Genomic DNA, 24939 nt, shown 5'->3' on the forward strand with positions numbered 1-24939 from the left:
GCTGCTGGGTTGTTGCCCTCCTATGGCCTCCTCTAAGTCTCCTGGCTTGTGTCCTGGGAGCGCATCCATGTTCTGGACACTACACTGACAGACACAGCAGACCTTCTTGCCACAGCTCGCATTGATGTGCCATCCTGGATGAGCGGCACTACCTGAGCCACTTGTGTGGGTTGTAGACTCCGTATCATGCTACCACTAGAGTTAAAGCACAGCCAGCATTCAAAAGTTACAAAGAAATCAGCCAGGAAGCATAGGAACTGAGAAGTGGTTTTAATGTCAGCGCTGGCGGCGTGGCTGTGATTCGCATTGCGGGATGCGCCCGCATGCGAGTTTCAGCTAGTCACCTCCCTGTTCTCAGTCCCGGCGCGCGTGCCCCTGCCTCCTAGGACACGCGCGCCGGAGTTCTGTGATTTAAAGGGCCAGTACGCCCTAATTAGTGTTTTCACCTGTTCCTTCCCTATAAGTGTGTGCACCTCCCCCAGCCCTTGGCCGGATCTTTGTTGCCCTAGTGCCTGAGAGTAAGCTACTGTGTTCCAGTGCTTCAGCTATCCTGACCATGTCTTGTCTTTATCCTCTGTACCACGCTTCATCCCAGCTACTTGTGTGGACGAGTCGTGCCAGGCGTAGCAACCTGGGTGCTGCCTGCTGCAGCAAGACCATCCCACTTTGCAGCGGGCTCTGGTGAAAACCAGCGACACCTTAGACTCTGTTCCTTGGCACGGCTCACGTAATCATCCACTCAGGCCCAAAGGATCCACCACCTGCTGTGACCCTTACAGTGGTCTATGGTCACCACCTGCAGAAGCACTCCTTTATTGGGGGTGTCTTGCTAATTGCCTATAATTTCCACCTGTTGTCTGTTCCATTTGTACAACAGCATGTGAAATTGATTGTCAATCAGTGTTGCTTCTTGAGTGGACAGTGTGATTTCACAGAAGTGTGATTGACTTGGAGTTACATTGTGTTGTTTAAGTGTTCCCTTAATTTTTTTGAGCAGTGTACTACCACACACCGTGCTCTCTGAATATAATGCTACCACATACTGTACCCTCTGTATATAATATTACCATACACCTTTTGTCTTCTGAGTATAATCTTGCCATACAGTGCACCCTCTGAATACAATACGGTAATGTATTGTGGCCCATAAAAACCGTACCACTCCAGAAATTCCTTATAATATGCACTATACCTCTGAAATGAAAAACACTCTGTGCCCCTCACATACAGTAAAGATGCCCCATCCTGTGCCCCCACATATAAAATATAATAATGACCTCTGCATTGTTCCACCACATAATAATAATGCCCCTTGTTCTCTGCGCCATCACATAACAATAATGCTCCTTGTCCTGTATAATAATAATAATGCCCCATCCTGTTCCCCCACATAATAATGCCTCATCCGGTACCCACCAAATAATTGTAATGCCCTCTGTCCTATACCCCCACATATAATAATGCCCCATCCTCCCCCCCCCCCCACATAACTCTGTGTCCCTCACATATAATGCTCCCTGTCCTGTGCCCCTCACATGTGTCCATGTCAATGCTCACTGTTTTTTTTTTCATGAATCCACATGAACAGCAGTGGCCCCATTTGTAGGAGCCCATGATCCTATTTCTGTCCAGCCACGTGTCCGATGTACGGGACGATGGAAGTTGGCTGCTCATGACTATATCTCCAATACTTCTCCCCTTCCGGTATGTTATCTGGGGATAATCTTCAACCAGGGGGCCCAAGTCCTTGTCCATTTGTAAAATGCTCCATTATCTTTGGAGTATCTGTTTTACTGGACCCGACATATTGTCGAATGTGCCTATCACTCTGCACTTTGTAGATTCATTACCCCGCTGTTTGGGTATCAGTAGGTTCTCACTTGGGGAAGGTTGGGCATTTTTGAATAGAGGAATGAGAACCCGATCTGGGTAAAACGATCCGCGAACTGTGGAGAAGGGTGCTAGAGCACATTCGCGTCATTAGGAATAAACGTGACACGGCAGGAGATGTTAGACAATTACACATTGTAGGGATTGAACAGATTGAGCACTCCATATGGGGTGGGGATTTGGATAGACTTTTACTGCAGCATGAAGCTAGATGGATCTATAGTTTGGATACTGTTACCCCTAAGGGACTTAACAAACAGCCTTGTTTCACCAGCTTTTTGTAAAGCATATCGGATGAGGGATTGCATAGGAGGGTGCCGGTTAGGTAGCTAGTGGGAGCTGTAGATAGCTCTTTAGTCAGTCCACCCTCTAGTTAGGGACTTCTAGGGGTTTTCCAGGTAGGTTCCCGAGCGGGACCTCCCGCCTAGGCCTAGGGTATAGCCTAGGGTCATTCACGGGGCAGTATAGGATCATTAGGCCCCTGTAATTTATCCCTTCCCCCTTTTTTCTTCTATGGACCCCTATTCCCTATCGGATATGCATGGACATAGCTGTGTCCCCTATGGTTTAATCAGTCGTATCCACCAACATTCCCCTCCCCCTCCACTCCTCTTTCTCCTTTTTCTTGCTCTGGGATTATTATTTGGCTCTGTGTTCTCCGACCCGGACCTCTGTCCATTAAACATACACTGAGGTCCAAACTAATTATATTAAGGTTGATGATTATCTATTTATTTTATTGTTATATTTGGACTATAACACTCCTAAAAATATAATTGTCACTGTTCAAGGGCCAGCCTGCCCTTAAAAAGTGCCTCTAGTCCTTTAAACCCACATTATATGGATCAGCCATTATTTAAAAATTATTATTATTTTTTTTTTTTTTGAAGACATACGGTCCGGGACCTCAGGGGTTAGCGTGCCATGTATGCCGCTACGTATCTATCACACATGCGGTAACGCCCTCCGACCCAAGCGTCTGGGTTGAGGTGGGCGTGGAATCACTGTGCCACCCATGGGTCCCGGAACCGGATATGTCGTCAGACGCCACTGCCGTCTTACATGTGCACTGGAAGTCGGCAGTATCGCACAGCTCCCCGCCACTGCAAGCGCACGCATGGAGTAATACTCAGGACATCTGACACGTAAGTGGATCGTCCTATTCCTTTACAGGTGCTGTCCTTCGTATTGACCAGAGGTTGATAGTGCTCTGTATTTTTTCTTCTTTGTTTACAGGGATCATTGGATGCCGTCCTGAACGTTTTTCTCCACAGGACTAGAAACTATTGGACAGTGGGATTTTTAGAAATCTCTACTGTCAGCTATTTGCTTCCAGGGCTGTTACTGTATTGGTGGCCCTGGTTGATAGACACCTTTGTTTAAGTTTGAGGGCAGACGGCAGACAGGGCATTGTGTATAATCTTTTGACATATGGCCAGGTGAATCTGTAAACTGACTGTGAATGGTCAGACTGGGATAAGTAAGACATTATATTAGTATCTTAACTGTGAGTTATATCCTGTGTTATTTGGACCAAGGGAACATCATCAGTATCCTTTGGGAATTTATCGTGCACCTGGTTATCTATGTTTCTTAACAGCATATTGATTAAAAGTTACGTATTATTCACCTCCCCCCCCCCCCCCCCCCCCCCTCATAGTTATACTTACTTTTGGGAGACTGATTATTATAGTGGGTAGACACTGTACATATCTACAGCATAATTATTCACATATTTTTTAACATTAATGAGCTCTTTGCAAATCTATGGGAAAGTGGTTGTGCACACAATTTGTAAAAACTGTAATAGATCACTTATTTACACGGCTGTAAAAAATGTGGCTGTATTTTTACTTAGTTATTTTCATATAGACTTATATAGAGCACATTAATGTTATAAAATGCAGACACATTTTTATACTAATGAAATACGCCTGAAAAACACAGTGTGAACATAGCCTAACAGTCCACACAGCAGGAACTGTGTGAATTGGCTAGTTACTTCAAAGCACAGGGGGGACCAGAATTGGCTTCAGACTGGTGAATTGAAATCTCCTAATAGGGCAGCTGTTTTCCTGACTATGCTAATGCAGGGAGGGAAGAAAAAGTTTTTAAAGTCATTATTTAAGATTAACTCTTCTTGTACATAACTGTTTGACCTAGAAGGTGAAAAACATAAATTTCTCAGTCAACTGTTTCCAGGTTTGCTTCACTGAATTTTTCAATGCTATCATTGTATCTGCTGTTACTTCCTATCCCTTTGTTTTAATAAGTAAAGCAATGTTTCTTACTTTTATACAGATGGATAAAGCACTTCCATTTAGTGTGGAAGAAACAAGTGGTAAGTTTTAGGTCTTTTTTTATTATTATTTTTAGTTATTCATTTCGTTTCAGTGTTTGGGTATTTATTTACATTCAACCTTCCTATTCATCTATTATTTTTAACTAAGACAACACTAGGATACAATGGCTTCCATTATGTACTGACAGCCATCCTGGAACATTGCTGAGGGGGGTCCTGAGAATGAATGAGAATGGTCCTTGGATAAAACTGGAATATATGTAAAGAAAATAGAGATTTTTGACTATTCACTTCACCTCCACTTTGCTGCTATTCCTGTGAAACAGCTAAAGGGTTGACAGACTTTTTGAATGTCATTTTGAATACAGAGGGGTGCAGTTTTTATAATAGGGTTATTTATGGGTGATTTCTATCAGTCCCCTGATATCCACTTAAAATTTAAATGGTCCCTGAAAAATTCAAAATGTTAAATTTTTGTGAAAATTGTGAAAACTACTGCCAAACTTTTAAGCTCTCTAAATTCTTCAAAAAAGTAAAAACATGTCTACCTTATGAGGCCAACATAAAGTAGACATATTTTAATTTATATTTGTAATTTATTTGGCGTGACTATTTTCCTTACAAGCAGAGAATTTCAAATTCCAAAATTCTCCCATTTTTTTCTAAAATCTTTGATTTGTTTTTTACAAATAAACTCTGCAAGTATCAATGGAAATTTCCCATTATCATAAAGTAGACTATGTCTAGAAAAAACAGGAATCCGTACGATAGATAAAGGCATCCTATAGCATATTTGAAAAAGTTGTCTGTCCTTAAAGGGATACTCCGGTGGAAAACTTTTTTTTTTTTTTTTATCGATTGGTGCCAGAAAGTTAATCCCTTAAGGACCAGGCCATTTTACACTTTACGACCAGAGCGTTTTTTGCACATCTGACCACTGTCACTTTAAACATTAATAACTCTGGAATACTTTTAGTTATCATTCTGATTCCGAAAATGTTTTTTCGTGACATATTCTACTTTAACATAGTGGTAAAATTTTGTGGTAACTTGCATCCTTTCTTGGTGAAAAATCCCAAAAGTTGATGAAAAATTTGAAAATTTAGCATTTTTCTAACTTTGAAGCTCTCTGCTTGCAAGGAAAATAGAGATTCCAAATAAATGATATATTGATTCACATATACAATATGTCTACTTTATGTTTGCATCATATAATTGACGTGTTTTTACTTTTGGAAGACACCAGAGGGCTTCAAAGTTCAGCAGCAATTTTCCAATCTTTCACAACATTTTCAAACTCACTATTTTTCAGGGACCAGTTCAGGTTTGAAGTGGATTTGAAGGGTCTTCATATTAGAAATACCCCACAAATGACCCCATTATAAAAACTGCACCCCCCCCCCCCCCCCAAAGTATTCAAAATGACATTTAGTAAGTGTTTTAACCCTTTAGGTGTTTCACAGGAATAACAGCAAAGTGAAGAAGAAAATTCACAATCTTCATTTTTTACACTCGCATGTTCTTGTAAACCCAATTTTTTTATTTTTACAAGGGGTAAAAGGAGAAAATGTATACATATATTTGTAGCCCAATTTCTCTCGAGTAAGGACAAACCTCATATGTCTATGTAAATTGTTTGGCGGGCGCAGTAGAGGGCTCAGAAGCGACAAGGGGATTTTGGAGAGTACATTTTTCAGAAATGGTTTTTGGGGGGCATGTTGCATTTAGGAAGCCCCTATGGTGCCAGAACAGCAAAAAAAAACACATGGCATACCATTTTGGAAACTAGACCCCTTGAGGAACGTAACAAGGAATTAAGTGAGCCTTAATACCCCACAGGTGTTTCACGACGTTTGCATATGTTAAAAAAAAAAAATTTTTTTCATGAAAATGTGTGTTTCCCCCAAAATTTCACATTTTTGCAAGGGTTAATAGCAGAAAATACCCCCCAAAATTTGTAACCCTATCTCTTCTGAGTATGGAGGTACCCCATAAGTTGGCCTGAAGTGCAATACGGGCGAACTACAATGCTCAGAAGAGGAGGAGCACCATTGAGCTTTTGGAAAGAGAATTCGTTTGGAATGGTAGTCAGGGGCTAGGTGCATTTACAAAGCCCCCCGTGGTGCCAGAACAGTGGACCCCCCCCCCCCCACATGTGACCCTTTTTTGGAAACTACACCTCTCACAGAATTTAATAAGTGGTGATGTGAGGATTTACACCCCACTGGCGTTTGACAGATCTTTGGAACAGTGGGCTTAATTTTTCATTTTCACTTCACGGATCACTGATCCAAAAATCTGTCAGACACCTGTGGGGTGTAAATGCTCACTGAAACCCTTATTACATTACATGAGGGGTGTAGTTTCCAAAATGGGGGGGGTCCATTGTTCTGGTACCATGGGGGCTTTGTAAACACAAGTGGCCTTCAATTCCGGACACATTTTCTCTTCAAAATCTCAATGGCGCTCCTTCTCTTCTGAGCATTGTAGTGCACCCATAGAGCACTTTACATCCACATATGGGGTATGTTCTTACTCAGGAGAAATTGGGTTACAAATTTTGGGGGGGCTTTTTTCCTATTTTCCCTTGTGAAAATTAAAAATTTAGGGTGACACCAGCATTTTAGTGAAAACATTTTTTTTTTCATTTTCCCATCCAAATTTAATGAAAATTCGTCAAACACCTGTGGGGTGTTAAGGCTCACTATACCCCTTGTTACATTCTGTGAGGGGTGTCGTTTCCAAAATGGGGTCACATGTGGGTATTTATTTTTTTGGGCTTTATGTCAGAACCGCTGTAAAATCAGCCACCCCTGTGCAAATCACCAATTTAGGCCTCAAATGTACATGGTGTGCTCTCACTCCTGAGCCTTGTTGTGCGTCCGCAGAACATTTTACGCCCACATATGGGGTATTTCTGTACTCAGGAAAAATTGTGTTACAAATTTTGTGGGTTTTTTTTTTCTTTTACCTCTCATGAAAATAAAAAGTAAAGGACAACACCAGCATGTTAGTGTAAAAAAAATTTTTTTTTTACACTAACAGGCTGGTGTAGACCCCAACTTTTCTTTTTCATAAGGGGTAAAAGGAAAAAAAGCCCCCAAAATTAGTAGTGCAATTTCTCCCGAGTACGGAGATACCCCATATGTGGCACTAAACTGTTTCCTTGAAATACGACAGGGCTCTGAAGTGAGAGAGCGCCATGCGCATTTGAGGACTAAATTAGGGATTGCACAGGGGTGGACATAGGGGTAAGCTATGCCAGTGATTCCCAAACAGGGTGCCTCCAGCTGTTGCTAAACTCCCAGCATGACTGGACAGTCAGTGGCTGTCCGGAAATGCTGTGAGTTGTTGTTTTGCAACAGCTGGAGGCTCTGTTTTGGAAACACTGCCGTACAATACGTTACAATAATTATTTTTATTGGGGGGACAGTGTAAGGGGTGTATATGTAGTGTTTTACCCTTTATTATGTGTTAGTGTAGTGTAGTGTTTTTAGGGTACGTTCACACTGGCGGAGGTTTACAGTGAATTTACCGCTAGGAGTTTGCTTTGCGGCGAAAAATTTGCCGCAGCTCATACTTGAAGTAGTAAACTTACTGTAAACCCACCAGTGTGAATGTACCCTGTACGTTCACATGGGGGTGCAAACCTCCAGCTGTTTCAAAACTACAACTCCCAGCATGTACTGACAGACCGTGCATGCTGGGAGTTGTACTTGTGCAACAGCTGGAGGCACACTGGTTGGAAAACCTTCAGTTAGGTTCTGTTACCTAACTCAGTATTTTCCAACCAGTGTGCCTCCAGCTGTTGCAAAACTACAACTCCCAGCATGTACTGATCGCCGAAGGGCATGCTGGGAGATGTAGTTATGCAACAGCTGGAGGGATCGCAACTACAACTCCCAGCATGCAGAGACAGCTGTTTGCTGTTTAGGCATGCTGGGAGTTGCAGTTTTGCAACATCTGGGGAGTTATAGTTTAGAGACCACTGCACAGTGGTCTCCAAACTGTGGACCTCCAGATGTTGCAAAACTACAACTCCCAGCATGCCCAGACAGCAAACTGCTGTGTGGGCATGCTATCAGTTGTAGTTTTGCAAGATCTGGAGGTGCACAGTATAGAGATCACTGTGCAGTGGTCTCAAACTGTAGACCTCCAGCTGTTGCAAAACTGCAGCTCCCAGCATGCCTAAACAGCTCTCTGGGCATGCTGGGAGTTGTAGTTTTGCAACATCTGGAGGGTTACAGTTTAGAGACCACTATAGTGGTCTCAGACTGTAGCCCTCCAGATGTTGCTAAGTAACTCACCCGCTTCCGTCGGATCCAGGGAGCTGCGTCGCCGCTGATCGTCGCCCGCTGCCGTCGCCGATGGGTAAATGGATCTTCGGCGCCGGTCCCTGTCTGTTTCCCCGTCCTGCCCCGCCTATTGTGGGTGGGCAGAACGGGGAAACCGAAAGTAAAGCCCCCGCCCCCAATCTGCTATTGGTGGTCGAGTCTAGACCACCAATAGCAGAGATAGGAGGGGTGGAACCCCTGCCACCTCACTCCTATTGCTTCAAGGGGATCGTGGGTGTCTAGGACATCCGCAATCCCCTTTATTTTCCGGGTCACTATAGACCCGTATGACCCGGAATAGCTGCAAATCGCAAGATCGCCGACATGGGGGGGTCTGATGACCCCCTAGGCATTTGCGCGGGGTGCCTGCTGATAATATCAGTAGTCACCCGGTCCTGTCCCCGCCCGGTGCGCGGCGGGGACCGAAATTCCCACGGGCGTACAGGTACGCCCTTGGTCCTTAAGTACCAGGGAGCAAAGGCGTACCTGTACACACTTGGTTCTTAAGGGGTTAAACAGATTTGTAAATTACCTCTATTAAAAAATCTTAATCCTTCCAATACTTATTAGCTGCTGAATACTACAGAAAAAAATATTTTGTGTTTGGAACACAGAGCTCTCTGCTGACATCATGACCACCGTGCTCTCTGCTGACACCTCTGTCCATTTTAAGAACTGTCCAGAGTAGGAGAAAATCCCCATAGAAAACATATGCTGCTATTGACAGTTCCTAAAATGGACAGAGATGTCAGCAGAGAGCACTGTGGTCATGATGTCAGCAGAGAGCACTGTGTTCCAAAAAGAAAAGAATGCCCTCTGTAGTATTCAGCAGCTAATAAGTACTGGAAGGATTAAGATTTTTTTAATAGAAGTAATTTACAAATCTGTTTAACTTTCTATCACCAGTTGATTTAAAAAAAAAAAATAAAAAAAAAAATTTTCCACCAGAGTACCCCTTTAAGGCCAAAACAGGCTGTGTCCTGGCAATAGGAAAAATGACTGTGTAATGGATGTGATTACCGTATTTTCGGGGTATACCACGCACCGGCCTATAACACGCCCAAATATCCATGGTAAAATGAGGGTGCGTGTGTGCGTGTGTATACCCCGATACACCCCCAGGAAAGGCAAGGGGAGAGAGGCCGTCGCTGCCCGCTTCTCTCCCCCTGCCTTTCCTGGGGTCTAGAGCCCTGCTGCCGGCCCTTCTCTCCCCCCTGGCTATCGGCGCCGCTGCCCATTCTGTCCTCCTGACTATCGGTGCCGGCGCCCCATTGCCGGCGCCGATAGCCAGGGGGAGAGAAGCGGCGCCGACAGCCAGGGGGAGAGAAGGGGCAGCGGCACCCATTGCCGGCGCCGCTGCCCCGTTACCTCCCCCCATCCCCGGTGGCATAACTACCTGTTGCCGGGGTCGGGTCCGCGCTGCTGCAGGCCTCCGACGTGCGTCCCCTGCGTCGTTGCTATGCACGGCGCGGCGCACTGACATCATGCGCCGCGCCGTGCAGCGCATAGCAACGACGCAGGGGAAGCACGCCGGAGGCCTGCAGCAGCGCGGACCCCGGAAACAGGTAATTATGCCACCGGGGATGGGGGGAGGCAACGGGGCAGCGGCACCGGCAATGGGTGCCGCTGCCCCTTCTCTCCCCCTGGCTATCGGCGCCGGCAATGGGGCGCCGACACCGATAGTCAGGGGGGAGAGAAGGGCCGGCAGCAGGGCTCTAGACCCCAGGAAAGGCAGGGGGAGAGAAGCGGGCAGCGACGGCCTCTCTCCCCCTGCCTTTCCTGGGGGTGTATCGGCGTATAACACGCACATAGACTTTAGGCAAAAAATTTTAGCCTAAAAAGTGCGTGTTATACGCCGATAAATACGGTATATATAGAATCAGATTAAATGTGATAAAGAACTCTTATTATGATGCATGTAGGTGTAGAAATCTCTCTTATTTAGTCTACACATGGAGTTAGAAGCCTTCCAGTACTATGTCCCAGATCGATTTTGGTTTGTATAACAGTGCTCAGTTTTTAAATAATAGTTTAAATATAGCAATACAATTATAGTTTATTAAAAAGAACATTCATTATATTACTGTGTGCAGAGGCGTAACTTGTAGCTCCTGGCCCCCCGATGCAAAATCTTCAACTGGGCCCCATGTGCCAATTATAATACTAGAATCTTATGGGGCAGATGTGCTTTGGGGCCCCCTTAGGCACCAGGGCCCTGATGCGACTGCTACTTCTGCACCCCCTATAGCTACACCCCTGCCATCTGCAATATAACACTTGGATTATCATAGTGTAAGGAACTGTTACTGCCTAGGCACAGGAGCACCATTTTTGACACTCCAGATATGTTGGTACAAGCTCTTCCCGGTAACCCTGTGGCAGTGGGTACCAAGGTAATATTTGGGGGTTAGCACTAGCTTTTTTGGGGGCTAACACTAAGCCCCAGCTTAGTAAGGAATTTTGTCTATAAGACGGCCTCCACTACTAAGCCTGAAGATTCAATTTAAGAAAAGCAGGACACATTGGAAACATTTTTATTTAAAAAACACTCCCCCCCCAGCCCCCGTTAACCATTTTATTAAAAGAAAAAAATCCAATCCAGTTCATCACCATAGTCCATTGAATCCGCCTTAATCCTCTGCATACACAGATCTGAAACAAGACAGAAAAAAAAACAAAAATGGGGAGAGCTCCCATAATGCAATGTCTTCCCAAACAGGGAGGCTCCCATCAGGGGCATGCCTAGAGAATTTGCCACCCGGGGCAGACCCTTTGTTTGGCACCCCACCCACACCCCCCTTAATTACACCACCCTTAATTACACCCCTCCCTCCCCTCAATTACACCCCCCCTTAATTACACCCCCTCCTTCCCCTGCCCTCCCCTCAATTACACCCCCTCCCTCCCCTTAATTACACCCCCTCCCTTCACATATAATTATTTACTTACATTTTGATGATGCCTCCGTCCGACCGCTGGTGATGGATCCTTCTGCTCCTTCCGCGAAGGCGGTGTCAGCATCTTGACATCACGTTGGGCACCACCGCAACACTCCTCCCCATGCTGCTCTGACTCCACAGATACGGCCTGTTGTATCTGTTGTAATCTGCTACCTACTCTATCCTGAAATAGTCTTTGAAAGATGAGAAATCCAGACTTTAAGAAATAGCTTATTTACTTAGCAAAAGGTAAAATAACATAAAAGGCTACACAGCAAAATAAAATAAAGTATATAGCAAAACCTCCCTTCAATGTCCTATACTTGCAAAAGAATATAAGCATTAATAAACATATAAAATATAAAACCTAGTATCTAGATCTAATACTAATCTACTGCCATACAATTTGGCCTAGTATATATATCACATCAAACCACATTCACACCCATAACTCCACCCTTTGCTCCGGTATCGTCCGGCCTTCTTTGTTACAATCTCTCCAATCAACTCGCAGTAACCAGATATGGGTCAGTCTCTGAATATTGTTGCAGTAGGTACATCTTCCTGCGGATGGCGCCCTTGCACCTCGGATAAGTCAATGGGAATTACACCTTGATCGGGTGACAGGTTGTCTACTCCATTACCAATGCAAGGCCTTGGGATTCACACTTTGGTGCCAACAGGACGTTCACTCCATTATAGATGCGTAGTCCATTGTGCGCGACACCGCAGGGGCTGCTTTCATCTCCTCAGGACAGGAGGCTCACTTTTATCCTTATGGTTCAGCATTGTTGTTTATGGCTTCCCAACAGTTTAAAACCAAATGTTCAGGCTTATCAATACTGCTGCTTACAATAGGATCAAACAAGATGTCCAGATGCCAGGCCTATTGACATTTCTATTTACACCTGGGGGAGAAAGCATATTCACTCCCCATATCCTGTCTTCCCACCATATCTGATTGTATCAGTCCAATGTTGACTTCCAACATATGCCCCTTTGTGTCTGAATGACACACCAACGATGAGAATTCCATGATCCATATTCCTCTTCAACCTTGCGGTCCATCATTATCCGAACAGAGAAAGGGTGAACCCAGTCACTCACCATTCATCAATTTCCACTCATTCCAATTAGTTTTCATACAAATTACACTTCTATTAGGACATTGAAGGAGTTAAATTTGAATTACTATTACAAATACATATTCACCAACAAAATCAAAATACATATGTCAACTACACTACTAAACACACCATAAAATATAATTCAAGTATTCATGCTTGAAGTAATTAAATGGTCACTTTCTTATTACATTTGTTGTGTCGATTAGGAATTAGGCAGTTTGTTCTGCTATGTCCTTTTCTGCCACAGTTGTCCCATCTTACAAGATTTTCCTCTGTTTTTAATGGTACATCTAATTCATACGATGCAGTTTTATATTTATTTTGTGTTTCTATCTCCATGGATAGGACTTGGATCTTTTTATATAGATATCGTGTCATACAGCACATGTAAATTTGCAAAAGGGATAAAACCACAGCAACAATGAGCAATACCACAATTGGATGGATTAAAAAATTCTAAATTCCATTAGCTGCACTTGAATGCCCAAATATGACCTCCCACCAATAACCCTTAGCATTATTCTCTAACAGTTGTGTGATGTGTTTTAGCTCATTCTGGTCATGGTGTATTAGGATTGTAGCATTAGCTCTTTCATGCTGTAGTTTCTTAAGCAAATAGTCATCTTTATCAAATTTGACCAGCCAATCCTGAAGCTCTTTCCCCATTCCCAATTTTAGTGTTTGAAGATTGGCGGGGTTATGATATCTAATATCCACAGACAAGTTCGCAATGATGGGAAGCACATATCTCCAACTTGGTGTTTGGATCTCAGTGATGTTACCTAGCGTGCACCATGCACCACTATTTACAGATGTTGTTATTGAGCAGTGGGTTGTGATCAAAGTTACATTGGTGATGTCTAATAGAAAGAAACAGACTCTGATGTCCTAAGTACATGACTGGTGCCTTGTCTTTTGCAATAGACTCCCCATCCAGACACAAACCGAAGCATTGTTCCAACACTTGTCGTCCACCAATCTATACTGTCCTGGTGTACACAAGATATCCTGATTTCTATGAAGGCAGAGGGAAATATCAACCTGTTTCCACAATCCATTTTTCCTAATAACATGAGGATGGTCTAATCTTGGATGTAATAGTGTGGATCCTCCAGTTAAAATACCAATTGAAGGGACCTTATATACAACCTCTAAAGGGGAACTCGTGTACGGAATTAGGGAAGAGGCATAGCACGTTTCCACGTTGTGATTACTACAACCAATCCAAGCGTTGGCCCACCATTTAGAATTTGTGAATTTGAGGAGCTCCGGTAATGCAGCTGTGGCCTGAGATAGTAACTCAAATGGCCACTGCCCACTATATAAGGTTTGAATTGCCAACTTTATATTAGTTGATAGTTCCACCTGCCCTTGTGTACAGACCAGAGCCCAGGATATATTTCTCCCATAAGTCTGCATATTTTCAACGAACATCTTAAAATGCTGAATAATGTCCATTGTTACTCCAATATTAGTATCTATGTGTCCTCGCTGTAGGTTGCTGATGACTTGATTAATTTCCCTCTGTACCTCAAACCCGTTTTTACTGTTAGATGCTATGGCTGCAAGTTTGGCTCTTAAGACACTGATATCTGCCTGATTAATGAGTCCCATACCAGCTCCTACCCCATCCAATATTGTACTGAATGTATCCCTTTTTCCTCTGTTCTTCCCAGTACCAATCAAGTGATTGCGTGCCCTTGTGCTTCTAGGAATTAGCCATTGATAGAGGGAACGTACCTGATTTAGAGTATGCCCTGTACATGTTGGAAAATGGGTTCTGATTAGCCATTGAGAAATATTGAACCGCCATGTGACAAATATCATATTGAACACCACTAGCCATTGTCTGGGCAGAGTCTAGGTTAAATAGAAATGGTTGTCCTATCTCCAAATGTGAGGCCTGTTGAGCATTCTCAGAATCTTTGTTTGTGCATCGTCTAATATAATCTGGATTGACATCAATAATATGCATAGCCCGAATCTCTATTTCTGGTGCACCACATGTCCAGTGACCAACCATCTCCTTATAAGTCTTATATGATTTGGACATTGTACCAATAATATAATTTTCACCACGCTGAATTGACATGCTCATGTCTGTGGTTCCACCAAGGCCTGTTTTACTATAAGCCAGGTTAATATTTTTTGGTATGAGCTTTGGGTGCATATTATCTTGCCAATAAATGCCACACATAAACAAATATTCTCCTTCTCTCAAGTTGTCACTAAATATTCCATATTGAATACTTTTCTGCTCACCTGCATTTGGCAAGTCAGACTCTTCTCCCAACCAATAACCAGTATCATTCACATGAATGGTTGTAGTGATTCTGGCAAAATGTTTTGCGCACCATGTGTTAATTCAAGCCTTCCCATACTTGAACTATGATTTACCCTCCCAAAAGAGAAAACCACACTGTACTCGAATTGCCCACCAGGATTCTTATAAAATTTTTGAGATGCATCTTTTACCTCCGGAATGAGTCGCACTTTCCTACTCCTGACTTTGTGGCTATTATCACTTTGTGGCAAATCCATAGCTGCTACAGGTGATATAAATACTGCCTTTTCATGTTCACCATCGGGAAACATATGTGTGTCTTCATCCCCTGATTGTTCAAAATCATGCAATCCAATAGCATGGGTGATGCCAATCATCAACAAAATTGTTGTAATCTCCATATCCAGAATCCGGAAATTTCAGCCTGTTAATTCACGCTTCATGTAGGATCCTGGAATAAAGAACAAGAGAAGCATCACATTCTTATCAGGTATATTCTTTTACATTGATCTGCATGAACCCACATATCCATATCCCTTCTTTTCATGCATTTGACCTCTTTCTTACTGTCCACTCGTTTGACCTTTACAACCTGATCACTCAGTTTCACTGTCACTAGGAAAGGGCCCATCCAATTTGGATCCCATGAAGACTTAGGCACAAAGTTCTACCATTACCCTGTCTCCTACTTCTAGCCTAATTGGTGGCCTGCCAGATTCTTCTTTTGCCCTCGGTGCCATATTGGAGGCTGCAAAGTGCAGATATTTCTGTACTTGGTCCTGTAACTGTGTAAGGATTTTTTCTTTCTTGGCACTCTCCCTCATTGGTGTACTAAGCTGTGGGTCTGCAGGGTGGCACAGGTTCATTATCCTACCAGTCATTAATTAATATGGAGTGATTGAGGTTCCTCTTGCCTCTGTATCCCGTATGGCCATTAGAATTGTGGGTAAGTGGCATAACCAGTTATTTCCAGATTGTAATACCATTTTTTTAAGTCTTTCCTTTAGCGTTCTGTTCATTCTTTCTACCATCCCTGATGATTGGGGAAGATATGATACATGAAATTTCTGTTCAACATTCAACATCTCACACATGCCTGTCATGATCTTCCCTGTGAAATGTGTGCCCCTGTCTGATTCTATGACCTTAGGGAATCCCCACTTTGAGATGACCTCCCTCCATAGGGCTTTTGCTGTTGCTGCTGCAGTGTCTTTCCTCATGGGCAAAGCTTCCACCCATTTAGAAAACACATCAATCACCACCAGCAAATATCGGTACCCTCCAGGAGCGCTGGGCAAAGGACCAACAAAGTCAATTTGCAACCTTTCCCATGGTCCCTCTGCCAACGGTATCCTGGACAGCACAGGCCTTTGTCCTTTTGGTCTTGGGTTCATTTGAGCACAGTTCAAACATTCTTGTGTAACCCCCATAACAGTGTCTTTCATGTTCTCCCACCAATATTTTACTTGAACAAATTTTAAAGTACCCTCAGTGCCCATATGACCTGTCAGTCTATGGTTTTCTTTTGCAATGTCCTTTTGATACTGACATGGCACCACAAATCTAGGGCCGTCTGAGGTTTCTCTAAGCAACAGATCATCCTGGAGAATGTAGTTTTGGGGTATAGGTGCTATCTCGTCCCTAAGGGAGCATTTGATTTGTTGCAACTTAGGGTCTTTATCCTGCTCCGCTGCTAAGCATGGTGTTGGTGTTCTAACAATAGGCAGGCATTCAAGCTCTACATCGATTTTGTCTCTGTCCTCACTGTCATGTTCATCCCAGGCCTGCCTTCCCTCAATATCATAGGGAGTCCACCTGGCCCCCATGACAGCTGCTTCTTTTGCTAGCTTGTCTACCTCATTGTTGCCAACTGTAATTTAATCCATGCCCTTCTGATGTGCCTTTACCTTTATTATTGCTATTCTTTGTGGTTCTAAACAGGCTTTGTCTCAAATGCCCTTCAACACTGAACCATGCGCAAGTGTCTTGCCTGTTGCATCACTAAACCCTCTTGTGTGCCACAAAGGCATGTACTCAGTTAGTGATCTAGTAACATAAGCACTGTCAGAAAAGATAGCAATTGGGCCTGACTGAAAGTGGGAAATGGCTTCTCTTACCGCTTCCAACTCTGCTCTTTGAGCGGAGAAATTTCTTGGGCACTTGATGAGAATTCATTCATAGGTCTGTGGACACCACATGGCGTACCCTGTGTGAAACTGTCCCTCTTCCCAATACCTAGATCCATCTACCCAAATTTTAAGATCTTCCTTTCCTGTTGTCAATCTAAACACTTCCTGTGTCTTAGTCCTATGCACCTCTCCACAATCATGTTTCTCGCCTTCGTATTGCATCAATTGTGGCAGCACATAGGAGGCACTGTGCACTACAGTGATGTTTCTTGGTGTCAGATCTACCAGCCATCTAGCTACCCTTTGAGATGACACCCCACTGAGTGTCCGCTCCAAGAGCATCTTGATGGGAGTGTGAGGAGTTTAAGATGATTTTGGCAAACCCCACTATGTGTTCTGTAGCTATGACTGCCCAGTGAACTGCCAAAAGATTCCTGACACAGTCCTCAAATCCTATTTCCACAGGACTCAATAACCTTGTTAGGTATCCAACAGGAACCCATTTTCCTTGTCTCTCCTGTAGCAACACAGCCGTAATTGCTATCTTGGAGGCGTTAACCTGTATTGCAAATGGTAAATCTGGGTTTGGATTGCTTAGAGCAGGTGCCTGAGTGAGGCCGATCTTCAGCCTAACAAAAGCTTCCTCATGCTCTTGCATCCACTCAAGGGGGTCTGCTTCTCGTGTGTTCCCTTTCAAGAGTTCATAGAGCGGCTTGGCTTTCTCAGCAAACCCCTCTATGAAGTACCTACAAAATCCAACCATTCCCAAAAATTGTCTGAGGGATGTTTTTGTGTTTGGCCTAGGTAATTTCTGTATAGTTTCACACTTGTTTGGGTCAGGAATCCTCCCCCCTTTTGAAACTATGACTCCCAAGAAGGTCACTGAATCCTTCATTAACTGGGCCTTAGTAGGATTTAACTTAAGGCCTGCATTTTCAAGAAGCGCCAACAACTCTTTCAGTAACACGTAGTGTTTTTCCTTGTTGTCAGTTTGGAGCAATATGTCATCCACATATTGTACAATACAGTCAGGCTCCGAAAATGGCAACAATATCTCAACCATGCATTTATGGAAGTACGTTGAACTGGACTTGAAGCCCTGTGGCAACCGACAAAATGTGTACTGCTTCCCTTGAAATGTAAATGCAAATTTGTACTGGCAATCAGGATGTATGGGGATTGAAAAGTACCCGTTTGAGATATCTATTGATGAGTACACCGTGGAAGATGGTTTTAGCGTTGTCATCATGTCGGGCATTTTGGCGACCACATTTGTAACAGGAGGGGTGCACTTATTTAATGCCCTATAGTCCAGAGTAGGCCTCCAACCATTTGGTTTCTTAACTGGCCACAAGGGGGCATTGTTTGTTGACTGACACTCCCTGATTACATTTTGGGCCAGTAATTCCTCCAGTATTTTTTTGATATATGGAATGGACACAGGAGGTATTTTGTATTGCCTCTGGGGAGGGGGATCTGGGCCTTCTACCATCACTACCATGTTTAAAACTTTGCCACACTGAGTTTTTGATGTTGCCCACACATTGTTATGTTGCCACAAAATATCAGCCAGTAGTCTGTCCTCAGTTTTTAACAATGCAGCAGGGTCCAGAGAGTCAGTACTTTTGATCGCATCAATTCCATAGTTGTCAGTAATCATCCTAAGGCAGCCTTTGTATCGTGATCCTTTCCACAACATCCAATTACACAGATCAACAACAAGCCCATGTTCTCTCATCACATCTGAGCCAATAATGGTACCTTCGTGTGTTGGAGACAGGTACAAACTATGCTCGACACCTAGGTTTCCCATGTTTATATTTACAGGCACAGATTGTTTAGAGGGTACCAGCTGTCCACCAAAGCCTCTTAGGAAAATATGTTTACCATTAGGGTTCACAGTCAAATCCAAATTAGTCAAACTTACAGCTGCTCCCGTATCCATTAAAATCTTTGTACGATGGCCCCCTACCGTACCCTGGATACGTGGTCTACCACCATTGTCCCTATCTAGCTGGCACACTAGGGACAACACAGGGGCCTGACATCCCTATTGTTTCATATAAGGATTTGTTGGAGGTGGGGCCTTTAATTCATCTGGCATCTCTGCTATTGCTTTGCCTATCCTCCTGATCTCCTTCAAAAGTGGACCATATAATGTAGCTTCAGGAGTCTGAGTTACTCTATCAGCTACATTATTTAATCCTTGCTTTTGTTGCAGTTTTTTTTGGTATAAAATCTTTGTTGTTACCTTTCCTATTACTTTTGCACTCTCTCATAGTATGACCCATATTTCCACACTTGTAGCCCTTTCCCATAAATCTCACTTTGCCTTCATTCTTAACTACCTCTGATATTCTCTTTTGGGGCTTGCTGTCATGACTAGTCTCCTGAATCCAGTCCTTTAAGATATTCAAAAAGGCTTGATAGGAATTTGCATTCCTTAAGGCAACATTTGTTGGATAGTCAACAAAAGTGCATTTATTAGCCATTGAATAGAGAAAACTGCTGTCGTCAGGACAGTTAGGACAGTTATAGGTAGCACGAAATAGGGTCAAATATTCACTGCAGAAAATAATTGGGTCATCCCCTCTCTTTAATTTAGCATTCTCTAGGGCATTGGTACCTCTGGTATCTCTTCCTCCCATCACTCTATGCAACTCTTTCAGCGTATCATTTGCATTTCCCCAGTTGGAGTTGAGTTCTGCAGATAATTGTTACGCCTAGCGCTCCGGGTCCCCGCTCCTCCCCGGAGCGCTCACGGCGTCTTTCTCCCTGCAGCTCCCCGGTCAGTCCCGCTGACCGGGAGCGCTGCACTGTCATGGCCGTTGGGGACGCGATTCGCACAGCGGGACGCGCCCGCTCGCGAATCGCGTCCCAGGTCACTTACCCGTTCCCGTCCCCTGCTGTCATGTGCTGGCGCGCGCGGCTCCGCTCCGAGACTTAAAGGGCCAGTGCACCAATGATTGGTGCCTGGCCCAATTTGCTTAATTGGCTTCCACCTGGTCCCTGACTATATCTAACCTCCTCCCATGCACTCCCTTGCCGGATCTTGTTGCCCTTGTGCCTAGTGAAAGCGTATTGTGTGTCTAAAGCCTGTGTACCAGAACTTCTGCTATCCACCCTGACTACGAACCTTGCCGCCTGCCCCCGACCTTCTGCTACGTCCGACCTTGCTTCTGTCTACTCCCTTGTACCTCGCCTATCATCAGCAGTCAGAGAGGTGACCCGTTGCTAGTGGATACGACCTGGTCACTACCGCCGCAGCAAGACCATCCCGCTTTGCGGCGGGCTCTGGTGAAAACCAGTAGTGACTTAGAACCGGTCCACTAGCGCGGTCCTCGCCAATCCCTCTCTGGCACAGAGGATCCACTACCTGCCAGCCGGCATCGTGACAGTAGATCCGGCCATGGATCCCGCTGACGTCCCTCTGCCTTATATCTCTGATATCACCACGGTGGTCGCCCAGCAATCCCGACAGATCGCCCATCTAACCCACCAGCTGTCGGAAGTATTCACCATTGTGCAGCAACTTCAGTCGCAACTTCAGCAGCAATCATCTCCTCCGCCAGCTCCTGAACCCCTTCCGCAGCGAGTGGCCACTCCTAGCCTCCGCCTGTCCTTGCCGGACAAATTTAATGGGGACTCTAAGTTTTGCCGTGGCTTCCTTTCGCAATGTTCCCTGCACATGGAGATGATGTCGGACCAGTTTCCTACTGAAAGGTCTAAGGTGGCTTTCGTAGTCAGCCTTCTGTCTGGAAAAGCTCTGTCATGGGCCACACCGCTCTGGGACCGCAATGACCCCGTCACTGCCTCTGTACACTCCTTCTTCTCGGAAATTCGAAGTGTCTTTGAGGAACCTGCCCGAGCCTCTTCTGCTGAGACTGCCCTGCTGAACCTGGTCCAGGGTAATTCTTCCGTTGGCGAGTACGCCATACAATTCCGTACTCTTGCTTCTGAACTTTCCTGGAATAATGAGGCCCTCTGCGCGACCTTTAAAAAAGGCCTATCCAGCAACATTAAAGATGTTCTGGCCGCACGAGAAACTCCTGCTAATCTACATGAACTCATTCATCTAGCCACTCGCATTGACATGCGTTTTTCTGAGAGACATCAAGAGCTCCGCCAGGAAAAAGACTTAGATCTCTGGACACCTCTCCCACAGTCTCCACTGCAATCTGCGCCTAGGCCTCCCGCCGAGGAAGCCATGCAAGTGGATCGGTCTCGCCTGACCCTGGAAGAGAGGAATCGCCGTAAGGAAGAGAATCTTTGTCTGTACTGTGCCAGTACCGAACATTTTTTGGTGGATTGCCCTATCCGTCCTCCACGTCTGGGAAACGCACGCTCACACCCAGCTCTCGTGGGTGTGGCGTCTCTGGATGCTAAGTCGGCTTCTCCACGTCTCACGGTGCCTGTACGGATTTCTTCTTCAGCCAGCTCTTCCCTCTCAGCCGTGGCCTGCCTGGACTCTGGTGCTTCTGGGAATTTTATTCAGGAGTCCTTGGTGAATAAATTCCGCATTCCGGTGACCCGTCTTGTCAAGCCACTCCACATTTCCGCGGTCAACGGAGCCAGGTTGGATTGCACCGTGCGTTACCGCACGGAGCCCCTCCTAATGTGCATCGGACCTCATCACGAGAAAATTGAATTTTTTGTCCTTCCCAATTGCACTTCCGAAGTTCTCCTTGGACTACCCTGGCTTCTACGCCATTCCCCAACCCTGGACTGGTCCACTGGGGGGATCAAGAGTTGGGGTCCCTCTTGTTCCAAGGACTGCCTTAAACCAGTTCCCAGTACTCCCTGCCGTGACCCTGTGGTTCCTCCTGTATCCGGTCCCCCTAAAGTCGTTAGGGACTCTGCCTGCCACAGAAAATGCCTCTCCCCCCCTCCCAGTCCCTTCAGGCAAGCCTCTGTGTCCCCTCATGGCTCCCGTCCTTGTGTATCCCTGCCCCGTGCCAAGCTTCACCCTCTGCCCTCCCTCCCCATTCCTACTCCTGCTGTACTGCCTGCCATTGAGGAAACCATCCATTCCTTCCCGGTGTCCTCATCCCAGGGGAGGCAGTCACCGGACAAAAAAAAGGGGTGACCTAAGGTGGGGGGTACTGTTACGCCTAGCGCTCCGGGTCCCCGCTCCTCCCCGGAGCGCTCACGGCGTCTTTCTCCCTGCAGCTCCCCGGTCAGTCCCGCTGACCGGGAGCGCTGCACTGTCATGGCCGTTGGGGACGCGATTCGCACAGCGGGACGCGCCCGCTCGCGAATCGCGTCCCAGGTCACTTACCCGTTCCCGTCCCCTGCTGTCATGTGCTGGCGCGCGCGGCTCCGCTCTCTAGGGCGCGCGCGCCAGCTCCCTGAGACTTAAAGGGCCAGTGCACCAATGATTGGTGCCTGGCCCAATTTGCTTAATTGGCTTCCACCTGGTCCCTGACTATATCTAACCTCCTCCCATGCACTCCCTTGCCGGATCTTGTTGCCCTTGTGCCTAGTGAAAGCGTATTGTGTGTCTAAAGCCTGTGTACCAGAACTTCTGCTATCCACCCTGACTACGAACTTTGCCGCCTGCCCCCGACCTTCTGCTACGTCCGACCTTGCTTCTGTCTACTCCCTTGTACCTCGCCTATCATCAGCAGTCAGAGAGGTGACCCGTTGCTAGTGGATACGACCTGGTCACTACCGCCGCAGCAAGACCATCCCGCTTTGCGGCGGGCTCTGGTGAAAACCAGTAGTGACTTAGAACCGGTCCACTAGCGCGGTCCTCGCCAATCCCTCTCTGGCACAGAGGATCCACTACCTGCCAGCCGGCATCGTGACAATAATCCTTTGTGAGTGCCCACAGGAGGCTGCAACTTCTCACAAAGCTGAGATGGGAGCCATACACGAAATAAGGCACATGCATCTCTATTGTTGAGATTATACTGCGTAACCACAGCTTCCAACCTATTGGAAAGACTAATGGGTGAGTCACTTGTATCAAATTTTCCCAAAATTTAGCATAGGTTCGTTTTGTCCTGTATAGAGAGTGTTGTGGATTGGACATGATTGCTACCATGAATATGCAAACTATCCCTCCTTTGTCTACTTCCATCTGATACAGGAATAAAGAGAGAGGAACTATGATCTGGGGTCGATTGTGGATCATCTGCAGTGCAAATAGGCTGCTCCTCCCCCCATTTCCTATCTCTTTTCTCCTGTTCAGGGGAACCATACATTTGTGTTTGATTGCCACAATAACAATTATTAACTTTTGCATTTCCCTGAGGTCTCAAGGTCCCACTGCAATGCTCTTTATGAACCCATTGTTTATTAGCATCATGTAACTGATTCTTAAGTGCTCTCACAACATCATCATTCTTTGCTTCTTTCTCTTCTAATGATGCAATTTGTAGATCTCTAAGCCTACATCTTTCCTCATATTGCTGTATTTCATCCTCCAAATCACAATTCTGTTGAACCAGTCTGTCCACTTCCTCTCTGAGCTCTTCACACTCACAACCATCACTTCCAGCAATAGCAATAGCCACAGTAATACCCTGTTCAACCTTATCCAGCTCACCCCTTAACTGAGCCTTTTCAGAATACCACTGCACTTCCTTTTGTTCTGCAATCTCTTTCATTTTCATTAACATGCACAACATTTTAGCTAATTTCTCTTTCTTTGCTTTTTTACTCGCCTTTCTATGTTTGCTACTCGCATTCTGCTCATCACATTGTTTCATCATATCATTAAACTGGTGTGTCAAGGCATCATCTGTACAAATCTTAAAACTAGCAGATGCATATTTTCCAACAAATTGATTTACAATTTCCATTTTACCTACAATTCCTAGAACTACAGACAACAATAAATAGATAACACCAACTTACTATAGCCAGTAAATGATAATACACAAAGAAACAAAGATATCCCAAATAAATTACTATAGCCAGTAAATGATAATACACAAATAAACAAAGATATCTCAAATAACTACTATTATTGAGTAGTAACTTACTACAAAGAAACATAAAATAACACAAAATTACTACAAACAGTAAATGACAATTTACTACACCAGGGACAAAGATTTCACATAATCCTCCCTACGGTAATTCACACTCCAAATCACTATCAGAGTCTCGTGACCTTACCTATTCCTGACTGACCGTATCTCATATACCTGATCAACTACAGATCCAAGATCCAGGCCAAGAGTGATCTCCTATTGAGGCAACACAAAAACAAATATAGGAGAGCGGACAGGATCGATATTCATATGCAGCCACTTTTCAACTTTCCTCCTATTGAGGCATAAGGCTACTTCCCCTTAACATGAGGTTCAGAGAGCTTACTCTCCCTCACTTTCCTCGCAGAGATGTCTGGTTTTATCCTTTAGATTCTATGAGTACTTCAGTCAACAGGGTACTAACCCTAACTTGCCGGCAACAATTAACACTTTAACAATTATACAGGCCTGAACTTCATAGACTATCAACAACACACATAACATAACATTGCTTATATACGATTCAAGTAAAGGAACTTATACTCACCAATTAAACGCGTCCGCTCATTGATGCAGTGTTTTCCAGAACTTCGGGTTGATGTCTCAGGTGTCTTTTAGTATCCACGAACCAGCATTCTACTTATCCACCAAGGAAATTTCCCCTCGCTCTGTCTCTCTTGAAGTGGTTTTGGTCTAGTCACCATGCAGGATGCTCCTTGGACTTTCAGGAACTGGATAAAGCTGATTTGAACGTCTGGGTTCTTCGCAGAGTATTTTATTCCACGATCCGCTGGGGTGCTAATTGTTGTATCTGTTGTAATCTGCTACCTACTCTATCCTGAATTAGTCTTTGAAAGATGAGGAATCCAGACTTTAAGAAATAGCTTATTTACTTAGCAAAAGGTAAAATGACATAAAAGGCTACAAAGCAAAATAAAATAAAGTATATAGCAA

The 24939-nt window shown here is 44.8% G+C and overlaps 1 protein-coding gene across 11 annotated transcripts in view; it reads left to right on the top strand.

The window, feature by feature from the left end:
* The window catches only part of LOC130368901 (protein mono-ADP-ribosyltransferase PARP14-like), a 380920-nt gene that overhangs the window by 249639 nt on the left and 106342 nt on the right, over nucleotides 1–24939 (top strand). For 8 of the 11 annotated variants that reach the window (XM_056573329.1, XM_056573349.1, XM_056573383.1 and 5 more), the window contains one exon: nucleotides 4192–4231. The exons of 2 other annotated variants lie outside the window; for them this stretch is intronic. In XM_056573329.1, the coding sequence (XP_056429304.1) occupies nucleotides 4192–4231 (40 nt within the window). Of the gene's footprint in view, nucleotides 1–3016; nucleotides 3036–4191; nucleotides 4232–24939 lie in introns of those variants that run through there. One more of the 11 variants, XM_056573374.1, reaches the window with a different exon arrangement.

This window comes from Hyla sarda, chromosome 1 (assembly GCF_029499605.1).
Source record: "Hyla sarda isolate aHylSar1 chromosome 1, aHylSar1.hap1, whole genome shotgun sequence".
NCBI lineage: Eukaryota > Metazoa > Chordata > Amphibia > Anura > Hylidae > Hyla > Hyla sarda.